This window comes from Quercus suber, unplaced genomic scaffold (genome assembly GCF_002906115.3).
Source record: "Quercus suber isolate HL8 unplaced genomic scaffold, Cork oak 2.0 scaffold_743, whole genome shotgun sequence".
Classification (NCBI taxonomy): Eukaryota; Viridiplantae; Streptophyta; class Magnoliopsida; order Fagales; family Fagaceae; genus Quercus; species Quercus suber.
In genome coordinates, this window is record NW_027070181.1 from 33,067 (window position 1) to 55,029 (window position 21,963).

The 21,963-nt window shown below is 34.5% G+C and overlaps 2 protein-coding genes and 1 long non-coding RNA gene across 5 annotated transcripts; 1 reads left to right on the forward strand and 2 right to left on the reverse strand.

The window, feature by feature from the left end:
• Positions 1-237: 237 nt before the first annotated feature.
• Positions 238-2,626, reverse strand: LOC112038170 (uncharacterized). The gene is made up of 4 exons (XM_024070979.2): positions 2,406-2,626; positions 1,536-1,711; positions 1,160-1,451; positions 238-518 (listed from the first exon to the last, which is right to left on the reverse strand). The coding sequence occupies exons 1-4, from the start codon at positions 2,567-2,569 to the stop codon at positions 452-454; spliced, it is 699 nt and encodes a 232-aa protein (XP_023926747.1). The 5' UTR covers positions 2,570-2,626; the 3' UTR covers positions 238-451.
• Positions 2,627-4,782: 2,156 nt separating this feature from the next.
• LOC112038148 (uncharacterized) lies at positions 4,783-15,160 on the forward strand. The gene is made up of 9 exons (XM_065766787.1): positions 4,783-4,942; positions 5,454-7,151; positions 7,261-7,621; positions 8,301-8,385; positions 10,055-10,111; positions 10,730-10,789; positions 10,890-11,111; positions 11,698-13,257; positions 14,160-15,160. Exons 2-9 carry the CDS (start codon positions 5,537-5,539, stop codon positions 14,661-14,663), a joined length of 4,464 nt encoding a protein of 1,487 aa, XP_065622859.1. The 5' UTR covers positions 4,783-4,942; positions 5,454-5,536; the 3' UTR covers positions 14,664-15,160.
• Positions 15,161-18,605: 3,445 nt separating this feature from the next.
• On the reverse strand, positions 18,606-21,205 carry LOC136064712 (uncharacterized). 3 transcript variants are annotated; one of them, XR_010626311.1, is made up of 4 exons: positions 20,790-21,205; positions 20,303-20,446; positions 19,610-19,671; positions 18,606-19,524 (listed from the first exon to the last, which is right to left on the reverse strand). It is a non-coding gene; the product is annotated as an uncharacterized LOC136064712 (long non-coding RNA). The 3 variants fall into 3 exon arrangements; XR_010626309.1 differs by having other exon boundaries at positions 20,303-20,451; XR_010626310.1 differs by having other exon boundaries at positions 20,303-20,451; positions 20,574-21,205.
• Between the last annotated feature and the right edge of the window lie 758 nt (positions 21,206-21,963).

The window sequence follows — 21,963 nt, forward strand, 5'->3', positions numbered from 1 at the left end:
TGCTGAATGCACTCACTTCCTCAAGATTTTCTTATGCTGAATATACAAATGACAACAGAAATTCACTTCACATATTAATGAATTGTTGACAGTGTTCACCACTTATAGTAAGCTCATTGTTAAGAGGTTGATGAATTCCTTTTAAATTTTATGCAAAAGACAAGGGAATGATTTCAGATTCACCAGATGTAAACAATTTATTTCGACTACATGTCCAATGCTTCCGTGGCAATGAATAATGAATATATATACACCCCTTTATGGATGAATATCGTTACCATAATTAACAATTTACATATCTAATTCAAGAATACAACTCTAGTGGTTGAATAATTTACAATGACACAGACAGGACAGTTTCTCCCACACCCAATCACAACCTTTCCTACCTCTGTAATAAAACATTTAGTATCAATAACATAAGTGACCAGAATATTGTTTCATCACTTCCTCAAGTAGCAGTTACTTCTTCTAGTAGAGAATGTCTTTCAAGAATTGAAACAGTCTCTTCCTTAGCACTGGAAATACAAAGCAAAACATAAGCCAGTTAACCCTCATGGGCTTTATTAACACAGGTAGGATTTAAATGAAAACTCCATGTTAAGAATTTCTGTACATCACACAAAAGTCTATAGTTCTGCAGTAACAACAAATTCCATGTGCAAAACAAAAGAAGATATATTTACATATGGATGGGCGTTAGTTCATTACATATCCAATTATAATATTCATAGCATGAATTGTTGCTTAACAAATGAAACTTGAATTTTGGAACAGCTTGAAAAAAATTAATTATTTTTATTCATTTTTTTAGCAGAGGACAGTATATTTCTCATGTTTCACTGTATTTTTCATATCAGAAAGCATCAAAAATACAAAATTCAACCATTTCCTTTCAAATATTTAAAAATGGAACTTATAATAATATTATTATTCTTTTAACATATTTACAATTAGTAATGCAATGTTCGAAGAATCTGTTCACAGAATTATGAAGACATATATTACAACTAATATACTGCTTCTACTAAACAATATTTATCAAAATTTTCTTCACAACATTCAGAGCTGTTTGATTCAAAAGCTATGATTATCATATTTCTCATTCCTTTTTTTCTCATCAATTCACAATTTGGGAAAGTGTTCTACTAACTCCTACCTTCCAGGTCTAAGAATCTTGTACTTTCCTAGCCTGGTGAGATCCACAACTGTTGAGCCTGCTCGACCAGATGGAAGCTTGCCCCCATCGTAAACAAAGTCACAGTGTTGCCATAGATTCTCAAAATCTTTGATGCAGACACTACTTGGCTGCCCACTCAGATTTGCACTTGTAAGGGCCAGTGCACTTCCTGAACCACGAGCAATAACCCTGATAAAGTTACAGTCAGGCACTCGGACTCCTATACTATCCAATCCTGGGTTCAATGACTTCTCAAGAATACTTGATTCTCCTGTTCAAGATTCAAACATCTACTCTTAGATCACGTCATAGTTAAATCATTAACAGCTTAAGTCCAAATGTCTGAGTCACAAACCTCGCGTTAGGACAACAGTAACAGGCCCTGGAAGTAGAGAATCAAGCAAGCCATGTGGCAAATTGTCCGTGACCGCAAAACGCTTTATATCAGATACATCCCCAACACATATTGCCAAAGGGCTTGTATGTATACGTCCTTTAATCTCATATATCCTATTAACTGCTTCCCTAGAACTGACACCACAAGAAATGAAGCCAAAATATAAATCCTCCAAAGTGATGAATGCACATACAGAATTGAGACGGGCTATTTTCCAAAACTGTGTAGTAAAGATGAATTTTCTTTCAAAGCATAATGATTAAGACACCAAAACAAATAAAAGGCTGGATGGACAGAAACTATATAGAAACATTCTTAAACGCATTCAATGTTTGCATATAGTTAAATGATTAAATTCACCCATTCCTAACAACATAAGCTTTTGGGATAAGTGATAATTTACACTACTATCAGAGCGAGTGGTCCTGAGTTTGAATCCTGTCTCCGCTACACCTCTCATAATAACAACTCGTGTCACAGTTTCCTAAAAACTTAAAAATGATTGAATTCATCATAAAAAATTAAGCTTTTGGGTAAGTGATAAATTTTCAAATACAACCATGAAAATTCAGAATAATTCTATTCACCTTATATCCTTAAACGATTAGATTCTTCACCCATTTCTAAAAAACCAAACTTTTGGATAAGTGATGACTTATCCAACACAACAATCATGAAATTTCTTAATTTTCACAATAATTCTAGTCACCTTAAACCCATGTTTAACCAATTCCGAAGCTAAAAAGACAAGAAACTAGAAACCAATACTTATATATATAAGTCATAGGCAATCAGTAATAGAACCCTGAACCAGTTAAGATCACATACCAAGCATCACAGGCGAATCCATAAAGTGTATCAGTAGGTACTGCGATAACCTTCTGAGCTTTAAGAGCTTCAATGGCATCCTCAGCATATTCTTCTGTGGCAGGTCGAACCACACCCAACTTATTTTCAACACCCACATGGCAGTTCTCCAAATTCTGAGACATTTTTTTTTTTTTACATAGAAAATCTATCTCACTGTGCAAAATAGGCGCACCTGATAAACACCACTTAATAAGCTCCACATGGGTTACAAAGCTCTTTTTCTTTTTTTTAAAAAAAAAAAAAAATTTGTGTGGTGAAAATGTGGTAAAGAAAGGGGACCATAAATAACAGAGAAAGGGAAGTGACATAATATGTTGTTGTTGTTGTTGTTGTTGTTGTTGTTTTTTTTTTTTTTTTTTTTTTTTTTTTATTTTATTTATAAAATAATAATAATTTTTTTAATTTAAATTACTGTAGGTATTATTTATTTATTTATTTATATAGAATTATTGTTGGGGATTTAAATCTTGCGGGTGCAGTAGAAAACACCATAAGATACCAATTAATTGAAAAAAAAAACTGTTATCAAAATAAAGTAACTTTTTATATTTTTAGAGGAGGCAAAATAACATATCTTAAGAGTTTATAAATTGTGATTGTTTAAAATAATTCCATAATTACAAATTTGAATCTAACATTCCATTTGTTTTGACTTAAAATATTTTGTTTGTAGTAAATATTTTATCAAAAATAAAATATTTTCAATCAACCAAATCAATTTACGTAAATTTGTGTAAATATTTTACATTTAAAATTTTGGTAAAACATTTTATATTTGCTTTTTTGTTGAAAACATTAAGTTTGCCTTTTTGTTTAGGCTGATCTTCTACAACAAAGAGAGTTAAAAAGGTTTCTGGCTTCATTACAATATTAAACTGTTGCAGCAATCACTCCCTCATTAGATGCTCAACCAAACAAAATTTTATTAATTTTTTTTTAAATTAAAAACAAAAATGCTTCTATGCCTAACTTTGGTTTTGAGGATCTCCCTTTAATTAGGGGGAAAAAAATATTCAACAAGAAGTAATAACAATTATCATCTATAAAGGCTGTCTTAGAACAGCCTCAAATTCTTCAGTTTTGGATGTCCAATAGATACTTATTATTATTTATTGGTGGTTTGGCTCCTTTTCCCCCCTTTTTAATACAATACGCTCTTTTTTCTTTTTCTTTTTTTAGTTGGTGGTTTTACCATTTTAGAACTAAATTTTGTAGTTTTAGATTTTACCCATATGATATGAACATGACATGGGTACGATATTTCTTAAAAAACTAGAGTACGGCAATACGGAATGTATTTGGACATATTTTAGGTTATAAAGTAAACCATTAAAATATTAAAAATCATATTTGTGCGTGCCCAAAACGAGATTGACAGGCTGACTCGCTCTTAGGCTCACAATCTATTTGTGATGTGGGTTTTGGGTTTTCTACCTTGGGTGATTCCAGCTCAGAGACTTGACCTTATCATGCCAACCTTGGTGTTCCTTCCCTTTCCCTTTACTGACTATGCTACTCTCAACTCTAAGTTTCCTTTAGAACCTTTCAACAACCTTCTCCCTTCTTTTGTTTCTTATATTTATAACCCAAAAGTTGGTGGGAGGTTATGATTACTCTCATTGTTAGTGGGAGAGAGGGTCCAATGTCGTTAACCTTAAGTGGAAGTTTAGTTAGGAGTGAGGTATGGTAGGAGTGGCATTGGAATTGGTTCCCACTTTTGTATATATGTTCTGCAGCGATATTTTCTAGGGTACTATCGGGCACCCGAGAATCAGCAATTCGAGCAATTGTCTTATTGCTTAGGGATATGGTTTACCGAGTAAAGTCTAGGTGGCGAAGCTGGGTGTATGCCAACTAAGATTATTTGCTCGTTGAGTTTTGAGATAGCGTGAGACTTGACCTTGTAGCTATTTTGGGTTTGGGCTTGGGCCTTAGGTAGAAAGGATTTGATGTCGTTGGGCCACACTGTGGAGTCAAAGCCCAAGTCCCAAGTGGGCTTGGGTATCTCGGTGCCGTACATTATCTAATATTAATTTTAAAATAATAGATAGTAAAAAGGTAAAATGATATCCATAAATAAAAAACAAAAAATAATAATAAAAAAGTTTTAACAATAATCTTACAAATAAATAATGTACAGTCCTATATAGAAATTAATGTATTAAATAAAAAATCTAACCTAAGAAATAAGAAGCCCAACCTATCAATCTGGAGTCTGGACCCATATCCAAATCACAAGTAGTGTCTCAACCAAGTATGTTCAAAAAAGCCCAAATCAACGAAAGGTCCCAACGGGCCAACGGTGCAAAACAGAACAACAAAGCTAAAACCTAAAACCAAAGCTTTAGAGAAAATAATATTTGGATCGGAAAACGCAAGAAGCAACGACGAGGTGCGCCTGCCACACACAGAGAGAAAGAGAGAGAGAGAGAGATAGTCAGAGTCTCGCCGCCGTGGTGGGTCGACGGTCCTTGGATCGACGGAAAGAATGCCAGGTTTTTCAACAGTTCTCTCTCTCTTTTTTTGCTCTGCCGTGTCCGGCCGTGTCCGTGTCGTGTCCGGAATAAAAAAAAAACAATTTTTTTGGCTGGGTGCATATTCGACACGTTTGTATCCGTATCCGTATCCGGCCGTGCCGTGTACGTGTCGGACAGGGGTACTTTGCCAATTTTGCTGTGTCGGTGCATTTAAATTTATCGTAAAATATGTATAGTAGCATGCTTTTTAGGATTGTAGGCTAATTGAGTTGTTAATGGGGATAATAATGCGGGAATTGATGCTTTGTTGAGTTTGAATTTTTGTTTTTTATTTTTTGGAAAACGCTAAAGCTTCAAACAGTTTTACAAACGGTTGATGTGGTTGACTGGTTATTAGGAAGTGAAAAAGTGACATAAGTGATGGTCCAAATGAGAATCAGTAGAAATTTGCCACGGCAATAATTTGTTGCTGTACTATTACTTTTTTTTTTTTGTTTGGGGGTTAATTTCTGCTTTTGGCATGGTTCAGGATGGTAATGTATGATTGGGCTTGCCAGGGAATCTAGATGTCTATTAGGATCTTGAGAGCACAAAGGTTTCATTTTGTTGAAGATGTCTTTAAGTTCGAATAATACACAATTAACTGAGGTTGGGAATTGTGGTGGTCGTCGAAATGATTCTTGTGATAATGAATGTAATGAAAGTTGTTTGAGAAATGAGGAGGATGAGGGAGTGGGGGAGGAGGAAGATGAGGAGGATGAGGATGAAGATGTGGATTTCAACCCGTTTCTAAAGGAAGCCCTTTCACCGGAAGCTTCTTCAAGCTTGAGCTCTGAAATTGATGGTTTGGATGGTGATGTTGTTGACAGTGGGGGAAAGACTTTTGATAATAGTGTGGGAGTTAATTTGTCAAAGCCAAGTAGCGCAGTGCAAAACTCAGCTGTTGGAGACTTTGAGCATGGCGAGGAGGAAAGTGTGATGCAAGCTTTGGTGCCTAATGAAGGAGTGTGTGAGAAGGAATTGAAAAATTCTGTTTCCAGAAATCCTACGAAGAGAAAATCTTGCTCAAACTCTCAACCAAAAACTGATACTGTTCAAACAAAGGACAATGGCAGTGAAAGTGATTATATTGATGTTTTGGTAGGAGAGTTAAGTAATTCAACACAATCCCAGATGCCCATAGTAGATTTAGAGAATGAGGATGCTATCTGCAAACGTACTAGAGCTCGTTATTCCCTTGCAAGTTTTACACTTGATGAGCTTGAGACTTTTCTTCAAGAAACTGATGATGATGATGACCTTCCAAATGTTGACGATGAAAAAGAATACAGGAAGTTTCTTGCAGCCGTATTAAATGGCGGAGATGGTGACGGTCAGTCAAATCAAGAGAATGAAAATGTTGAAGATGAAGATGAAGATAATGATGCTGATTTTGAGATAGAACTTCAAGAGTTGCTTGAGAGTGATGTTGATGAATGTCCTAGTGATAAAACCAGAAAGGAGTTCGGGGGAGCTGTTCGGCGGCCAGAGACTAGGCAGAACAGGTGCCAAAAGAACTCTGCCCAATATAAAAAGAAGCTTTCAGGACAGGCAAAGAGGCCATTACGTCCCCTCTTGCCAGTTTTGCCAAATGGACCAACTGCAGTCTTCCCTACTAATTGTGGGAAAACTTTGATGCCTCATTCATGCACAGCAGAGGATGGTTCTATAAATGGATTTACACTCCATCAAATAGGCCAGTTACATTGTTTGATACATGAACATGTGCAACTTCTCATTCAAGTATTTTCTTTGAGTGTTCTTGACTCTTCTCGGCAACAAATTGCTTCCCAGGTTCGGGGACTGATTTTTGAGATGCTTCAAAAACGCAATGAAGTATTAGCCTGGAGAAGTGTCCCATATCCTAGTATTTGCTTTAACCCTCCATATGTTTGCTCATCAGTGCCAAATGAACATCCCAAAGTGGCCCCAGCACGATCCACCTTAGAGTCATGTCCTCCGTTTAATGCACAAAGTGTATGCTATCCTGTAAATAACCAGATGTTGGCTTCTCAAAACATGTCTCCTTCTAAAGGAAGATGTGTACGTTTTTTCAATGAGCAAGTGGGTTCTTTCCAAAACATCGAGGACTCCTTTTGGGTGCCTTTGATAAACGGTCCGGTACTGTCCATCTTGGATGTGGCTCCACTCAATTCAGTTGGGAGATATATGGACGATGTTTATACTGGTATGTTATGTGGAAGCTTTCAAGTGTTTTTCATGCTTTTACAATCACTTGCTTGTTCAGAAGTTTAACCTTTATATGCTTTGCCATTGGTATGAAATTCTTTTCACAGCTGTTCAGGACCATCGACATTGTCCTGTGAAATCTAGTAGTGATGCTCCCTTTGAAAGAGAACCACTGTTTCCCCTTCCTTCTTTCCCGTTGTATGCTGAAGCTAATTCTGAAGTTTTAAGGGGACCCATTACCTCTGCTGTTAACACGGTTTCATCTACACCCAGTCAACAACCGCCTAAAAAAACAATGGCTGCTGCACTTGTAGAAAGCACCAAGAAGCAATCAGTTGCTTTAGTTCCCAAGGAAATTGTAAAGTTAGCTCAGAGATTTTTTCCTCTCTTCAATCCTTCATTATTTCCACATAAGCCACCCCCTGCAGCTGTTGTAAATCGGGTGCTTTTCACCGAAGCAGAGGATGAGTGAGTTGCATGCTTTCTTCTCTGTTTGGTAGATGGCTGTTTGACTGTTTTATTGCTGAATTGGGGGCTTTACTTGATATTGATTACCCACTATTTTCAGTTTTAGAATGCCTTCATTTCGAGGTGCATTGCTTTTTGTAGTTATACTTTTGTCATGGTATAAGAGAAAGACCCAAGAAATTCAAATCTAGAAATCATCTGACTTTAGGTGTGGATATCAGTGGTACAGAAATATTTTGATAAAAATTATGGAGTTGATAGCATGTTAGGAATTTAGGATTCATTTTTTAAAATATAACATCTTAAATAAATAATTAAAATAAAAATCTTAGGATTGCTTTCTAACAGGAATCTCTCCTATGAGTCGCAATTTTTGCAATCCTTAATGCCTTATTCACCTATTAGAATAGGTATATTGTTTGATACACTGGGAGATGAAATCATATCTAAAAGAAGCCTTTGCTGCATAGTGAATTTTACCAGGTCTGACTAATGGTGGACCAGTAGCTTTAAGATCTCCATACATGATTGAAGTTATTTCAAGTATACAAGGATCTAACTAAATAAAAAAAATATAATAGTTTTTTTCATTTTAGTTCCTAGGTGGGTCCTTTTTTTTTTTTTTTTTTTAAGGCAGGCTTGTGAAGTTTCACATGTTTTATATTGGGAATCAATGCAGGCTGTTAGCACTGGGGTTGATGGAATACAATACAGATTGGAAGGCTATTCAACAGCGCTTTCTTCCATGCAAATCGAAGCATCAGGTAATTCTAGACTATGAATTCCTATGATGCACAGGTACGGATACGAGTATGGGTATGATATGGGTATGGGTACGGGGATACAACAATTTTTTGAAAAACTTAGGGTACGATACGTTAGGGATACGTGTATTAATAACTTATTAAGCATTTTAATTATATGTTGTTAAGCATATATCAATTTAAAAGCAATAATGGATAATAAAGTGAATCCATTGATTAAATGATGTTTAGAAAACAAACCAAGATCAAAAGAGTAAATAATAGATAACTAGGTAAGTGTTCAACATTGAAACCAATAGATAAAACATATAAATAAAAATTCTTACAAGTTTGGGCTATCCCTCATTATCGGGGGTTGGATTAGAACGATATCCAAGTCATATCACAGGTGTATCCTAGATTTATTGGTTTTTTTTTTTTTTTTTAAATGACTAGGTATGTATCTTAGAGGTATCTGGTATGATACTGGTACGATATGAATTGGAAACGGGTACATGAGCGAAAGTGGAGTATCTGTGCTTCCTAGATGAATTCTAAACACAGAATTTTTCTGGTAATCATTGTTTAGACAGAATTCTGTGCTTGCTTAGACATTTGTGTTTCTATTCCTCCTACTCTTTCTGCAATGGAGGGAAGGAGCTCTTAATCGCAAAGGGCATAAAAATAAATTTTTTTTTTTTTTGGTTTTCTTGTCTTCAAACTTCTAAGGGCTTGAAACTCTATTATATCAGTCAAAAGATGAAAGGAAATTAGTTACCTTTTTTTTTTTCATTGATAAGCTACACTTGCACCTAATAGTTTTTAAACCAACGACTTCACCCTCCACCCATTCTTGCGGAAGGAGGAAGTATCATTTGAGCCAAATCTCATTGGCAAGAAACTAGATACGTTGCAAGACTCAATTGAAATTATTGTTTGCTTGATGGCTATGGTAATGTGTTTTGTGAGTGTATTATGTCCCACAAAATTCTCAATAAATTTAAATAATCTGAAATCTTATCCCTATCTTAAAAACCTGAAATCTGATTCTCACTGATTCCTGTCTGAAAAATCTTCTTTTTTTTTTTTTTTTTTAATTTTATATATATATATATATATATATATATTAAATCTTTTTTTTTTTTTTAATTTTTTTTTAATTATATATATATATATATATAAAAGAGAGATTTCAAACAACAATAAAATCAGAAGCAATAAATTCTGAAATAATTTTGGTTGTGTTCCCTGAATCAGAGGGGCTGCGCCAGTTATCCTTTTAAAAAGTCCCATTGCCAATCCTAGCTCTTTGGTTAACTAGTTTCACTAGATGTGAGTTTTTCTTACCTGTGAGTGTTTGTGTATTCAATATCCTCTCTCTCTGAGGAAAGAAATTGTTTTACAGTACTACTTCTTAAGGATTAAAAAAGAAAAAAGAAAAAAAAAACCTGATAAGAGATTAATATAGTCAATTAATTTTTTGGTCATTATGTACATTGTTGAATAAAGATTGCTGTTGGTTTTAGAGTTTCATGATCATGATGTTAGGGAGTTATAGTATTTGTTAGTTCGTTTAAGTTCTGAAGGTTAATGTCATGTTGGTTTGAGGTGTGTTGTAGTTCATCAACATAATTGTCATGATTAAGCAATAGTGGACTATTTTAATTGACGTGTACCACTTTTGATGCAGATTTTTGTTAGGCAAAAGAATCGTTGCTCATCTAAAGCGCCAGAAAATCCCATAAAGGTATCTCAACAATCTTGAGCACAACCAAGATAAATTATAAATTATCTTGATCTCATCTTATCTCATCCTAATTGATAATCATTTTAAGCTATTTTTTTAATTGGCAAGTTATACATGTACCCAATAGGTCTTGAACCCATGATCTTACCCTCCACACAGAACTTATAAGTGGTGGGGCTATAACATTTTTGATTTAATTGTATAAAACAATGCTGCTAATTTGTGGCTTCATCTTTATCTATCTCCAAAATTTATTGTTCTTGGTCTAATTTTTTTGATAAGTAATAAGAGTTTTATTGAAAATAAAAATTCTCTATGGTCATGATGGCAAACAAAAAGCATCTTAAAACATTGCAAGAAGATTAAGTGGAAGATCCAAAAGAGTGGATATGCATTCTTTGACTATTCTACCAAACATGTCATCACCTTGATGGTTGAGAAAAATTTATGTTTTAGGATGTTTGAATATTTTAACTTGTGATTTATTGGTCTTATATCAGTTCAGGAGGTGGTCTTTAGTTAGATTGTTTTGATAGATAAACAAATATGCCATTTGGGTTATGTCCTCCTTTTGTTCATTGGTAAACTTTTAATGCAGTTGTTTACTACTTCATGCAGGCAGTTCGGAAAATGAAAACCTCTCCGTTGACTGTGGAAGAGATAACATGTATTCAGGAGGTAAATTCAACCTAGAGATTTTTGAATTTATTATTTTTCTTAAGGGGATTTCTGTTTGATTGATAGCAGTGTGATTTACTATCTGATCCAAATATCCCAGGGACTTAAGGTTTATAAATTAGATTGGATGTCTGTGTGGCGATTTGTTGTCCCTCATAGAGATCCATCCTTACTACCTCGGCAGTGGCGTGTTGCCTTTGGAACTCAGAGGTCATATAAGCAGGATGCAGAAAAAAAGGAGAGGCGGCGGTTGTATGAGTCAAGACGAAGAAAGAACAAAACTGCAGATTTGGCAAGTTGGCAAACTGCATCTGAAAAGGAGGTTTGTTACCTTTGATCTAGAAAAGTGCATTGAAATTTAATTCTTCATATCTTCCCATTGCTTTTATACAATATTCTAATTAGTTTTCCATGGATCAGATAACTTTGTCTGAATTGCTGATAATAATTAAAACATGCACGCACAGCCGCAGACTATGTCTCATCAAAATTTGTGGTTTTCACTGTAAACTAGTTGGCCTCTGCTTTGAGTCACTTAGTGCAATCTTTGTTCATCACCCATTAAGCTTTCAAGTGTAATGGTAATGTTGAATAGAAAGGGAAATATGGTCCATAAATGATTGAATTAGAAAAACAGAAACCATGAATTTACTTGCTAATATAATGCTTACTTGTAACCTTGTTAATGTGTAAATGTGTTCGTACTTGTATATGATTATGTGCATGCATTAGTCTATGCATTATGTGGTCTTCTTGCGCTGAGCGCACCTCAGCATTACTCATTTTCATTGAGGTAGAACTGTAGAAGAGTTTGGTCTCAGACTGGGCTTGGCTTGTAAACCTTACTATAAAGCTTAGCTTCATCTCATCAATGATAATTTAACTCTGTACAGTTGTACTTGCTACAGGATGATCAGGCTGAAAATGCTGGAGGAGAAAATAAAAGTGGAGATGAGAGCACAGATAATGCAGGGGAAGGTTATGTTCACCAGGCGTTTTTAGCAGATTGGAGACCGGATGGCTTCAGCCTCAATTCTTCTGCACTTCCTTGCTCAAATGTAAAAGACAAAAGCATTCCTGGGAATACACTATCACAAGAGGGTACTCATATGAGGGAACAGCAAATTTATGATGAGTCTAGAGAGGCTCAACTCCAGACTGGTATCATGCACAAGTTTTCACCTTCATCACAGTGTTCACAGCTCCCTTATATTTCATCTCAGTTTGCTAGTGCTAGAAATGGCACATCTAATATCATGGAGCCAAATCATCCAGCTTCTGGTGTGACATCAAATAACAGAAAATCTCAATTCTGGTTTCGGCCTTATCGTGCTCGTAAAAAAGGTGGTGCTTCTAATTCTCACTTAGTGAAATTAGCGCCAGACTTGCCTCCTGTGAATCTTCCACCATCTGTTCGTGTAGTCTCTCAGACAGACTTCAAAGGCTTTCAGTTTGGAGCATCTACCAAGAAATCTGTGCCTGGAGGTATTGGTAATTCTGGAATAGAAAATTTAGTTTCTGGAATTCCTCATGCTATGAATTTGGGAACCACCCATTTGGTAAAAACTGTACAGAAAAGAAATAGTCCACTGAAAGACAATGTTAGATATTCACATATAGAAGAATCTGAAGTTGCTAAGAATAAATGTATTCCTGTGGAAAGACAGATTGATTCTGATCTTCAGATGCATCCTTTACTGTTCCAGTCCCCTGAAGATGGACATCTGCCCTATTACCCATTGAACTGCAGCACTAGCACTTCTAGTTCTTTCAGTTTCTTTTCAGGAAATCAGCCTCAATTGAACCTAAATCTCTACCATAATCCTCACCCAGAAAACTATGTTGAAGGTTTCAATAAATCTCTGAAGTCAAAGGAATCTACAGTATCTTCTGGCATTGACTTCCATCCACTGCTACAAAGAACTGATCAAGTATATGCTGACTCAGCAAGTACTGAGAAAGCTTTTGATGCTGTCCAGACTGAGTCACTAGTAAGTCGTGGTCTGGCTACTAGTGCTAATCCACCAAGTCCTATGGAGAAAGCTAATGAACTGGACTTAGAGATCCACCTAAGCTATACATCCAGAAATAAGAAAGGCATGGAAAATAGAGATGTGACTGCATGTAATCCAACTTTGTCAGTAGTGGCAGCATCACACTCTGGGTCTACAAGGAAATCCCAAAACATCAATGGCCCACATTATGAGCAGGGTGATATTTGTCCCACAGTCAGTACTAAGCTTGTTTCAGGTGGACACGGACTGGCAATTCCAAGTAATAACATCAGCAGATATCCCATGGATGATATAGGTGACCAGTCTCATCCAGAGATTGTGATGGAACAGGAAGAATTGAGCGACTCTGATGAAGAAATTGAAGAACATGTAGAGTTTGAGTGTGAGGAGATGGCTGATTCTGAAGGAGAGGATGGATCAGGCTGTGAACAAATTGCTGAGATTCATAATAAGGTGACTCAACTCTTTTTTATGAGAAATGAGAAGCATGCATCTTTTTTTGTTAAGTACTATTGCCCCTCCAAATTCTACATATTTGCAGAGTGAACCTCATTTTACATAAAATTTTGGGGTTCCAAGGTAAAGTTTGACCTTTTATATCTTGAAAGCATCATCATCACCCCTCACAGAAGAACTAAACTATAGAATTTGCGCTCTCAAATTTTCTCTAGATGATTGGTTAAACGGGGTTTCCCATTTCAGACGTTTCAGCCATTTTGCTCTATCTTTGGTCTGTTTCTTCTTATAAAGTTTGCATAACCAGTTGAAAACAAAATAATTTCTATTAAAGTACTTGCTATTTATTAATCTTTAGTATGACTCTTCTGATTGAATAATTGTATATGATTGAATCCTGCTTTGGATAATTTGCATAGCTATAATAATGAACTAGGACGATTCAGTTTTCATGTTAGGCAAAGATTCAAATCTAAGACAGCTAATCCAGCCCCAGCCATTCTTTCACTACTTAATCCAATACCCCAGGTTCCTCTTTAAAATATATATATATATATATATATGTGGAGCTCACTCTAATGATGCTGCTTTTAATTGGCCAAGATAAATCAAATGCACCTTGTGTTTTGATTTTTGATATTGCAAATGTGCTCTCCCTCCTTTTCTAGGACTTCTATATTCTATCTTGGCCTAAAGCATGTCATAGTGTTATGAACTCTGGGAGGCTTTACTTACTTTACAAATTTTATTTATGCCACGTTGACATTGTTCTGGTCTCTATAGTTTTTGCTATCTCACCATCTCTCTCTCCCTCTTCTTTTCTGTGAACTTCATTTATTTTTGTTCTGGGAGAGTAGCTAATTATTCCTGAATTTTTCTATTTTGTCTCCTGTTAATAGGAGGGCCAGAATATCGCTTTGGAAAATCTAGCAACAGGTGCAGCTAGTAATGATACACAATGCGAACCAAGGACCCATTGTCATCCTCAAGGCGATGTTCATATCCTTGGAAAGGACATCACTCCTTCCCTTGAGTTGGGTTTGTCTAATCAAGGGATGGATGATTCAAGTAATTTTTCATGGTTGAGTTTAGATTCATGTGCACCAGATCGTCTTTTGAGCACAAAGCCTAGTCATGAAGAAAGTACAACTGGTGAAGGTCCTGTGTCCAAAAATTTATCTTCAATTCGTCCCAATAGATCTTGCAAGAAGAAAAAAACAAGCAACACAGATGTTACAGTGCAGAAACATGCTGTGGTCATGGCAAAACAGCTCAGCCTTGGTCCTCTGGCTACTCCCACAATGAAAAAATCAAGGAAGCGTGCATGCAGATCTAATACAAGTTTGAACATAGGATTGACTTTTGAAAGCTCCAGTGGTGATGGTAAAGATAGACTTGGTTGATTGCTGATCTGTCCATACTAACCAGGGTTGGTTGTATTTCCTCAGATTTCAGCACCCAAGAGGTGTCGGAGTGGAAGTAGAGAGGTGAGGAAATTTGATCTTCATGGAGTCCTCATCTTCCCCAACACTTGAATTAGGGGATTCTGGTGATTCAAACATCTGCATACAAGGCTAGGATGAAGGTCTCCGTCTGTTTGGTGAATGTTTTTGTGAATTGAATGAGAAACAGCAGGAGTGATTTGGGGAAGCTAGGGTAATGGGCTCTAGGTATGCATTTCACACAGGCAGTTATTATGTTAATCCATTGGTTGATGTAATAATATCAGTCAGTTTGTTTTGATAGTTAGGTTTGTGTACAGACATTTTGCTTGTATATTCTTCATTGATCTCTCATAACAATGAGAGTAGCTGTTTTTGCTAACATAATGTAGTTTCACGGAATAGCAGAAACTGTTTATAAGTCATAAAAATCAAAGAAAATTTCACAGTTCTACTAACAGGTTGAAGTTTCTTTTGGTATGTACTCTTGGTGTATTAGAGATGCACTTTGCCTTTGACCATTTGTTTTCAAGCTGCACTTTTTTATATTCATACCCTTGTATCCAGCCTTCAATCACCCATAATGCAATGTCAGGATGAAATTAAAACAAAATGGGGGAAGCGTTTGCATGGTCTTATGAATTGATATTATCCTAATGATACTTTCAAGATTCAAGACCATGGGTACAGAATTTTAATGCACATGAGAAAACAACGTCTACTATGGCTAACAAAATAAATAACATAGAATTTCGGAATGCATGATAATTGCGTGGGCCACATGCATATATTTAATTAGCTCCCCATTACAAACAACACTTTACACCGTTTGAAAGTTCCCAACTCTGAATCCCTAGTTTCTTTTCAACAGTTTGTATTGACTATACAAATCTCATAGTAACTACATTATGACAATTATATGGGCGAGGGAATATATGGATAGCCAATTGTAGATAAATAAAAGCCATGAATGAAGAAGGAAGCTTGAGTATGGAAATTTTCAAATATATTGTTTAAAATAAAGCTAGTAACACAATTTTGTACGCAACTTACTGAATTGGTAAGTTGTGATAGTGAAAAATAAAAGTGATGTTAGTAGTGGGTTTATGCAAAAAGTGATTGTCCACTACTCACAACTTGCTATCTCAACAAACAATAGAAAAAGTTGTGAAATAAGTTATGTTTAGGATAAACTTGAAAACTTAATATATTAATAAGAAATGATAAAATATCTCAAAAAAAAAAAAATCAAATTGTAATTGGGAGGGGGCAAAAGTTGCATGATCATTGTTAGTCTATTGGACTTAGATTTTTTTTTTTTTTTTTTTTTTAATAGCCGGTCATTCGAACCCCTAGCTTTTTGCCTATGCTCGCGTGAGAAAGATTTACACAGCCCTTATACAAAATAATTAATCCAATTAGTCGTCCTAATTTACACAACATGCAATAGAATGAGGAGAAATACCGAAGCCTATGACACTCACAAAACCAATTGAGAAAATAGGTTGATGTATGATGAGCCAAAATGATATTAAAGTTATTATTATTAAATGTATTTTGAAAAAAAAAAAAGGTACAATTTCAAACCACAACCCCAAACCAAATAAAGTGGTCACATTTTATCAAAAAAAAAAAAATGTGGTCACTACCAAGCACATCTAGATCTAGTGTAGTGAGTTATATTGTGCTTATATTTTGGCCTAAAAAAAAAGCATTTACCCTAAAAATGTGTACTTTTTTATTATCCAACATTTTATATATTGAACTTACTTTATAAGTGAATATTTAATTTTGAGGGTGTAAAATTTTGGCATAGTTATTTAATCTACTCTGGATTTCTCTATTCCACATGACTTTTGATGAATAAATTAAATGCTAAATTGCTAATATGAACCTCTCTGTGCCATATGTGGAGTCCATTTGGATCAAACCATGTTGTTTTCCTCAAATATCACCATGCAATGTTCATTGAAAGTAAAAATGACTGTCAGTTAGACACCTTAAATATATATATATATATATATTATCCTCTTGTACCATCTCACAACTTCTTCTCAGTTTTGACATAATAAAATCTGTCATTACTTCCTTCAAGTTCAACTATCATGTCGATTCTCATGAACAAGAACAAGGATTCCCTTAAGATGAATATTTATCATCATAGGTTGTTAACAATAAATAACAATCGTAGATTTTCCTGACATGAAAAAAAAAATTGTAAATATAAAATAGAAAAAACAGTACGTATATAGCACAAGTATAATATGTTTATATTTTAAATTTTGAAACAAAAAATTGAAACATTTTCCATTTAATTTTTTGAATACATTTCAAAAAAAAAAATTGGAGATAAATACAATGAAAAGAATGTAAATATAATAATAGGTAAAAGGATCCTCAAAATAACATAAATGAGGATTATGATTATCATTATGAATATGATGAGGGTCGTGCATGACGACCAAAGAGAGAACGTAGCTATAGGATATATAATTTATTTTCTAAAATATTCATGAAATTATATATTATGATTAGTCATACGTTAAAAAAAAAAGTTTTTCTCATAAGAGAATTTCATTTAAATGTATTAAACTCTTAATTAAGAAATGTTTTTTTATATAATCCTTTACCAAACCAACAAAAGGGCAATGATTTTTTTCCCCTCTAAAATAAATAATGTCATGCTGCTTTCTTTTATAAGTAATGAATTTTGTGTTCTATATAAATAAAAATTTTCATTTACAGATATTATGAGTCAATTTACTAGTGATAGATTATATTGGGGATTAGGTTCTTCCAATCATGATAGTTAGAAGGGAATGAGAAAATAGAGTTTCAGACCATTAAAAATATTTCAACTTGTAACAGTATATTTTAATGTTATCTTTAATCTCAAACCAATCAATTTCTTTTGAAGTATATAAAAAATGATTATAATCTCTCTTCTTGAATGCATTGCTTATCTCAATACATTTATAAATATATACCAAATCAAAACATACTTATATACAAGAATGGTTTGCAAACAAATAAATTGTCATATCAATCGTCACTTAACTATGATTAATTAGACCGATTAGGAAAACAATTTGTTGATAATCTATTGAGATTATTTTCAACTATTAAGAACACTTTCTCTACAAAAATTACAAATTTGTCCACCTAGAACTTCTAAAAAATAAACAAAACTAAGTAAAGTCTCATAATTCTACCCAATTGAGTCTATCTTTATTGCTAGTTATCTCTTATCTCCTATGCTTGGTCATCCATTTCGAAAATTCGAAGGTCAAATTAAGTGCTTGATAACAAACCATAAAGAAATTTTGTTCTAAATTCTAGATCTTTTAGATCTTCATAAAAGGCTCCTTGAGTCCGGAGTCCAAATCTAATCCAGACTATCCAGTGTCCTTCAATTTTTGGATAGCTACACCCAAATTATGATGAAAAGCAACAGATGTACCATACTGAACATATGGTATTAAATCTACAAAATAAAGAATACTTTCATAAGATATAAAATATAAGTTATGAAAATATCTATTAGAATTATATTGTCCAAATGAATTAAAAGAAACTGAAAGACATCTCTAATTAAGAGGAGAGTTTGAAATATAATTAACCTAGTAAACAAGGTGAAGGATGAATTATTAAAGCAAAATCCATTCCACTGAGAAACCAAATAGCTATACATGGCTAAAATTTCCAGGTCAACTAGTAGGAACATCTCCATATGAGTGCCAAGCAAAATAATCCATCCTCACATTCTTGAGGAGATCCCAAAAAAAAAAACCAAAAAAAAAAAAAAAAAAAAAACAAACAAACAAACAAACAAAAAAGTGAGCAACTAATAACACCATGGAACATTAGTTTACCCAAAAATTAAAAAGACAAAAGAAAAAAAAGTGAGCAACAAATAAGACCATGGAACCATCCAGGCTCTTCACTTCTTCTATTAGAAAACAAATAATTTTTTTGTAATTCTCAACTGCTTTTCAGTTGCTACAAATCAAATCTTTGGTTCATTTTTAGTTTTAGATGCATCATGCATCTGGTGATTACAAAACAGCTGAGTTAAACAATGGTAAGTGGGCATAAGCTCTGAAACCTGTTAGAAGGTGCTCATTAATGCCAAAGCTAGAACTAGAAATTGTGTGCTCAACAATATCCACTTCCACATAACTTGTGAGGTATTTTAGAACTTTGATCTTGCAAGGAGCCACACTCTTCAAATCTTTCCTAAACACCGAAACTTTTACATTTTAATCACCTCAAGAAATTGGTAGAAACATCCAATTTGTGACAAGTGGTGAGCCACCAGTTTCAATGGAACATGGACAAATCCAAAAGAAATCTTGTTTTGTCTTACAATTGTTGCTTTAAAATCACTAAAAAACCTCCACCTTAGATTTGGGGGTCCCCCCAGGTCAGTCTCTACACGCAAATCGGTCATGGATTTTTTCTGAGTTAAATAAGTTGTCACTCTCCCTCCAATTGAGAAATTTTTCTCTTGAACTTATATCCCAGCACACTCCACCAAATAGGGGGATACAACGCTTATCCCTGTGGCAGCCATATCCATTGGGTGAGACTTAATTGCTGCATCACAGAAGACTGTAATTCTATTATCTGCCGAGAGTCATAAAGAAAAAACATCCGACGTAAAGTAACTTCTGTCTGGTTGGCAGTAAGGTATAGGTTATCGTTCATAATATTCATTCCTAACCTAAAGACAGGATTCACAAATTCACTAAGAAGTAAAAGAATAGATCTTAGTAATTATTGTAGAAGTAAGATGAATCCCTTGGATGCAAATTGCATTTACCTAAACAAAGTAAATAAACCTAAATTAGAAAATAACAAAAATTAGAAACTAGGGAATTAGAAAATAAAAAAGATTAGAAACATACATCTGCCTTCAATCACATCATACTTCCCAGAAAGCAATGGTTATTGCAACCACATCCTTGGCCTGCAATTAGATATATATAAGAAAATTAAGCATACTAAATGCTAAATAAGTTGTAATGGAAAAGCTTCAATTTGGTCTCTCTCACACACAACTTTGTTAGTTCATGTTTTAGTGGTAGGTCTTAATTTAGTGTACCTATTTGATGAATCAGCAATTTAAGAGAAGAAAATCATTTTAAAAAAAAAGCATAAGTAATTCCATATAATATATAAACAGCGCCGTGTGTTCTTTTTTGTTGCACTGTGCTACCTGTCTCCTGGTACATTTTAACAAAAAAAAAATTGTGGAAAAACCTATCAAAAAAAGCTAAAGATTTCTCTGAACCTATCAATTTTTCTCTCTTTGATAACAAAGCTAAAAGCTGGACTTTTATAAGCTAAAGTCAAACAGAGACACAGAGTATTATCCCATATATACAAGTACAAGAGTAAGACCTTCTGTCATTTATAGGCAAGTTGGAAAGCTTTTCATTTGGAATATATATATATATATATATAAAATCAAATCTTGGAAACAATAACATCTAAATAGATAATAGACCTAAGAATCAAGATATAGATAAAGCAAACCAGTTTAACAAATAATCCAAGATGAAATGCAGAATAACAAAATCATCCATATTCTATTTTACCTTTTCTTTCCTAGTCCCCCAATTCCAATATCTAATTCGGTTGTGCGTAGATTGGCACCTAAGAACTTGTTAGGACCCATTTTCTTTCTCCGCCTCGGATTGAGAGTTCTTTTGGGCCTCATTCTTTTAGAATGAGATGGCTCACTGATCTAACCAAATAGAGAGAAAAAAAAATCATCTCAAATTTATTAGCTACACAAATATCTACCATCAACGTGATATATGAACCAAAAAATAACAAACAAAGAAAAAAAATGAATGGAGTAGTCACTGAGCAAGAAATAGAGAGGTGTAGATTTAGCTGTGGCTAAGAGGAGGGGGCTTTGTTTCGGCTGATGAGAACAAGAGAGAAAGGACGGGGTGAAAGAATTTAGAGAACTTAAAAGGTCTCTTTGGTGCAATAGAAGAGAATGACAGCTTATTATATAGAGAAATACAAAACAGAGCACGCTGGGTTTACAGAGGGAGAGAGAGAAAACGTGGTCACCTGGGCAGAGTTCGGAGCTGATGAACTGACCGATTTCAGCGCCGGTGAGAGATGGGCTTGTCGGTGGTGCTGGGTCTTCGCTGGGATGGGTTCTTCTCTCAAAAGATTTTTTCACGCGTGAGATTATGATGAACTGAACCACTGGTGTTTGATATAAAGGCTGGGAAAAGAAAAATTAAAGGAAGTGAATGTTGGTTCAGAGAGGTGGGTGAAATGAGTGAGTTGATATAAAGGCTGGGAAAAGAAAAATTAAAGGAAGTGAATGAAGTGAATGTTGGTTCAGAGAGGCGGGTGAGATGAGTGAGTTGATATAAAGGCTGGGAAAAGAAAAATTAAAGGAAGTGAATGTTGGTTCAGAGAGGTGGGTGAGATGAGTGAGTTGGATTTGAAGTGATGGCATCTGAAGGAAGAGAGCAAAAATCGAGGAAAATGGTAATGTAAAACTCATTGCTAAGCCATAAGCCAAACGAAGAGAGATCCAACGGTCTGAAGGTGACGTGACTACTTACTGCACTGGGCTCCACACAGTTGAAATTAATAACAAAAATGCCACCAAACTCGGTTTTTAAAAAACTAAACACACATTCACAGCATGGAATTAAAAATTTAGATTTGCTTCACTAGTTTTTATGACTCAATTTTTTATTTTTATAACTTAATTTTTAAAAATAGTGAAATTTATAGCAAAATACTTATTTGCCTGCACAACTTTTTTGTTTTTGTAATTCTGTTTGCAATACTTAATTTTCTACTTTTTGAGTTATGAGTTGTGGAAACTGAAAACAACTTTTAGCTGTTTTCAATTTTCAATTCTTTGTTTTCAATAGCAAAATTATAAATAATATGACACACCCGGTCCCACGGTCAGAGGCATTCACGTGTGCTGTCCTCAACTTCTCTCTTCATCTCTTTCATCTCACACTTCTTTCTTCGTTTGGCAAAGCTCTCTCATCTCCATTGTTTTTCCTTTTTTTTTTTCTTTTTTTTTTTCCCTTCTTCTTTAGTTCGGGTTTCTAGGTTTCTTTTTTGTTTTTTCTTTTTCTTTTCTTCTTCTTCTTCCATTGGATTCGGTCTTCGGTTCTTCCTTTTTTTTTCTTCTTCTTCTTTCAGTTCAGGTTTTTGGGTTTCTTTTTTTTTTTTTTTTTTTTTTTTTTTTTTTTTTTTTTTTTTTCTT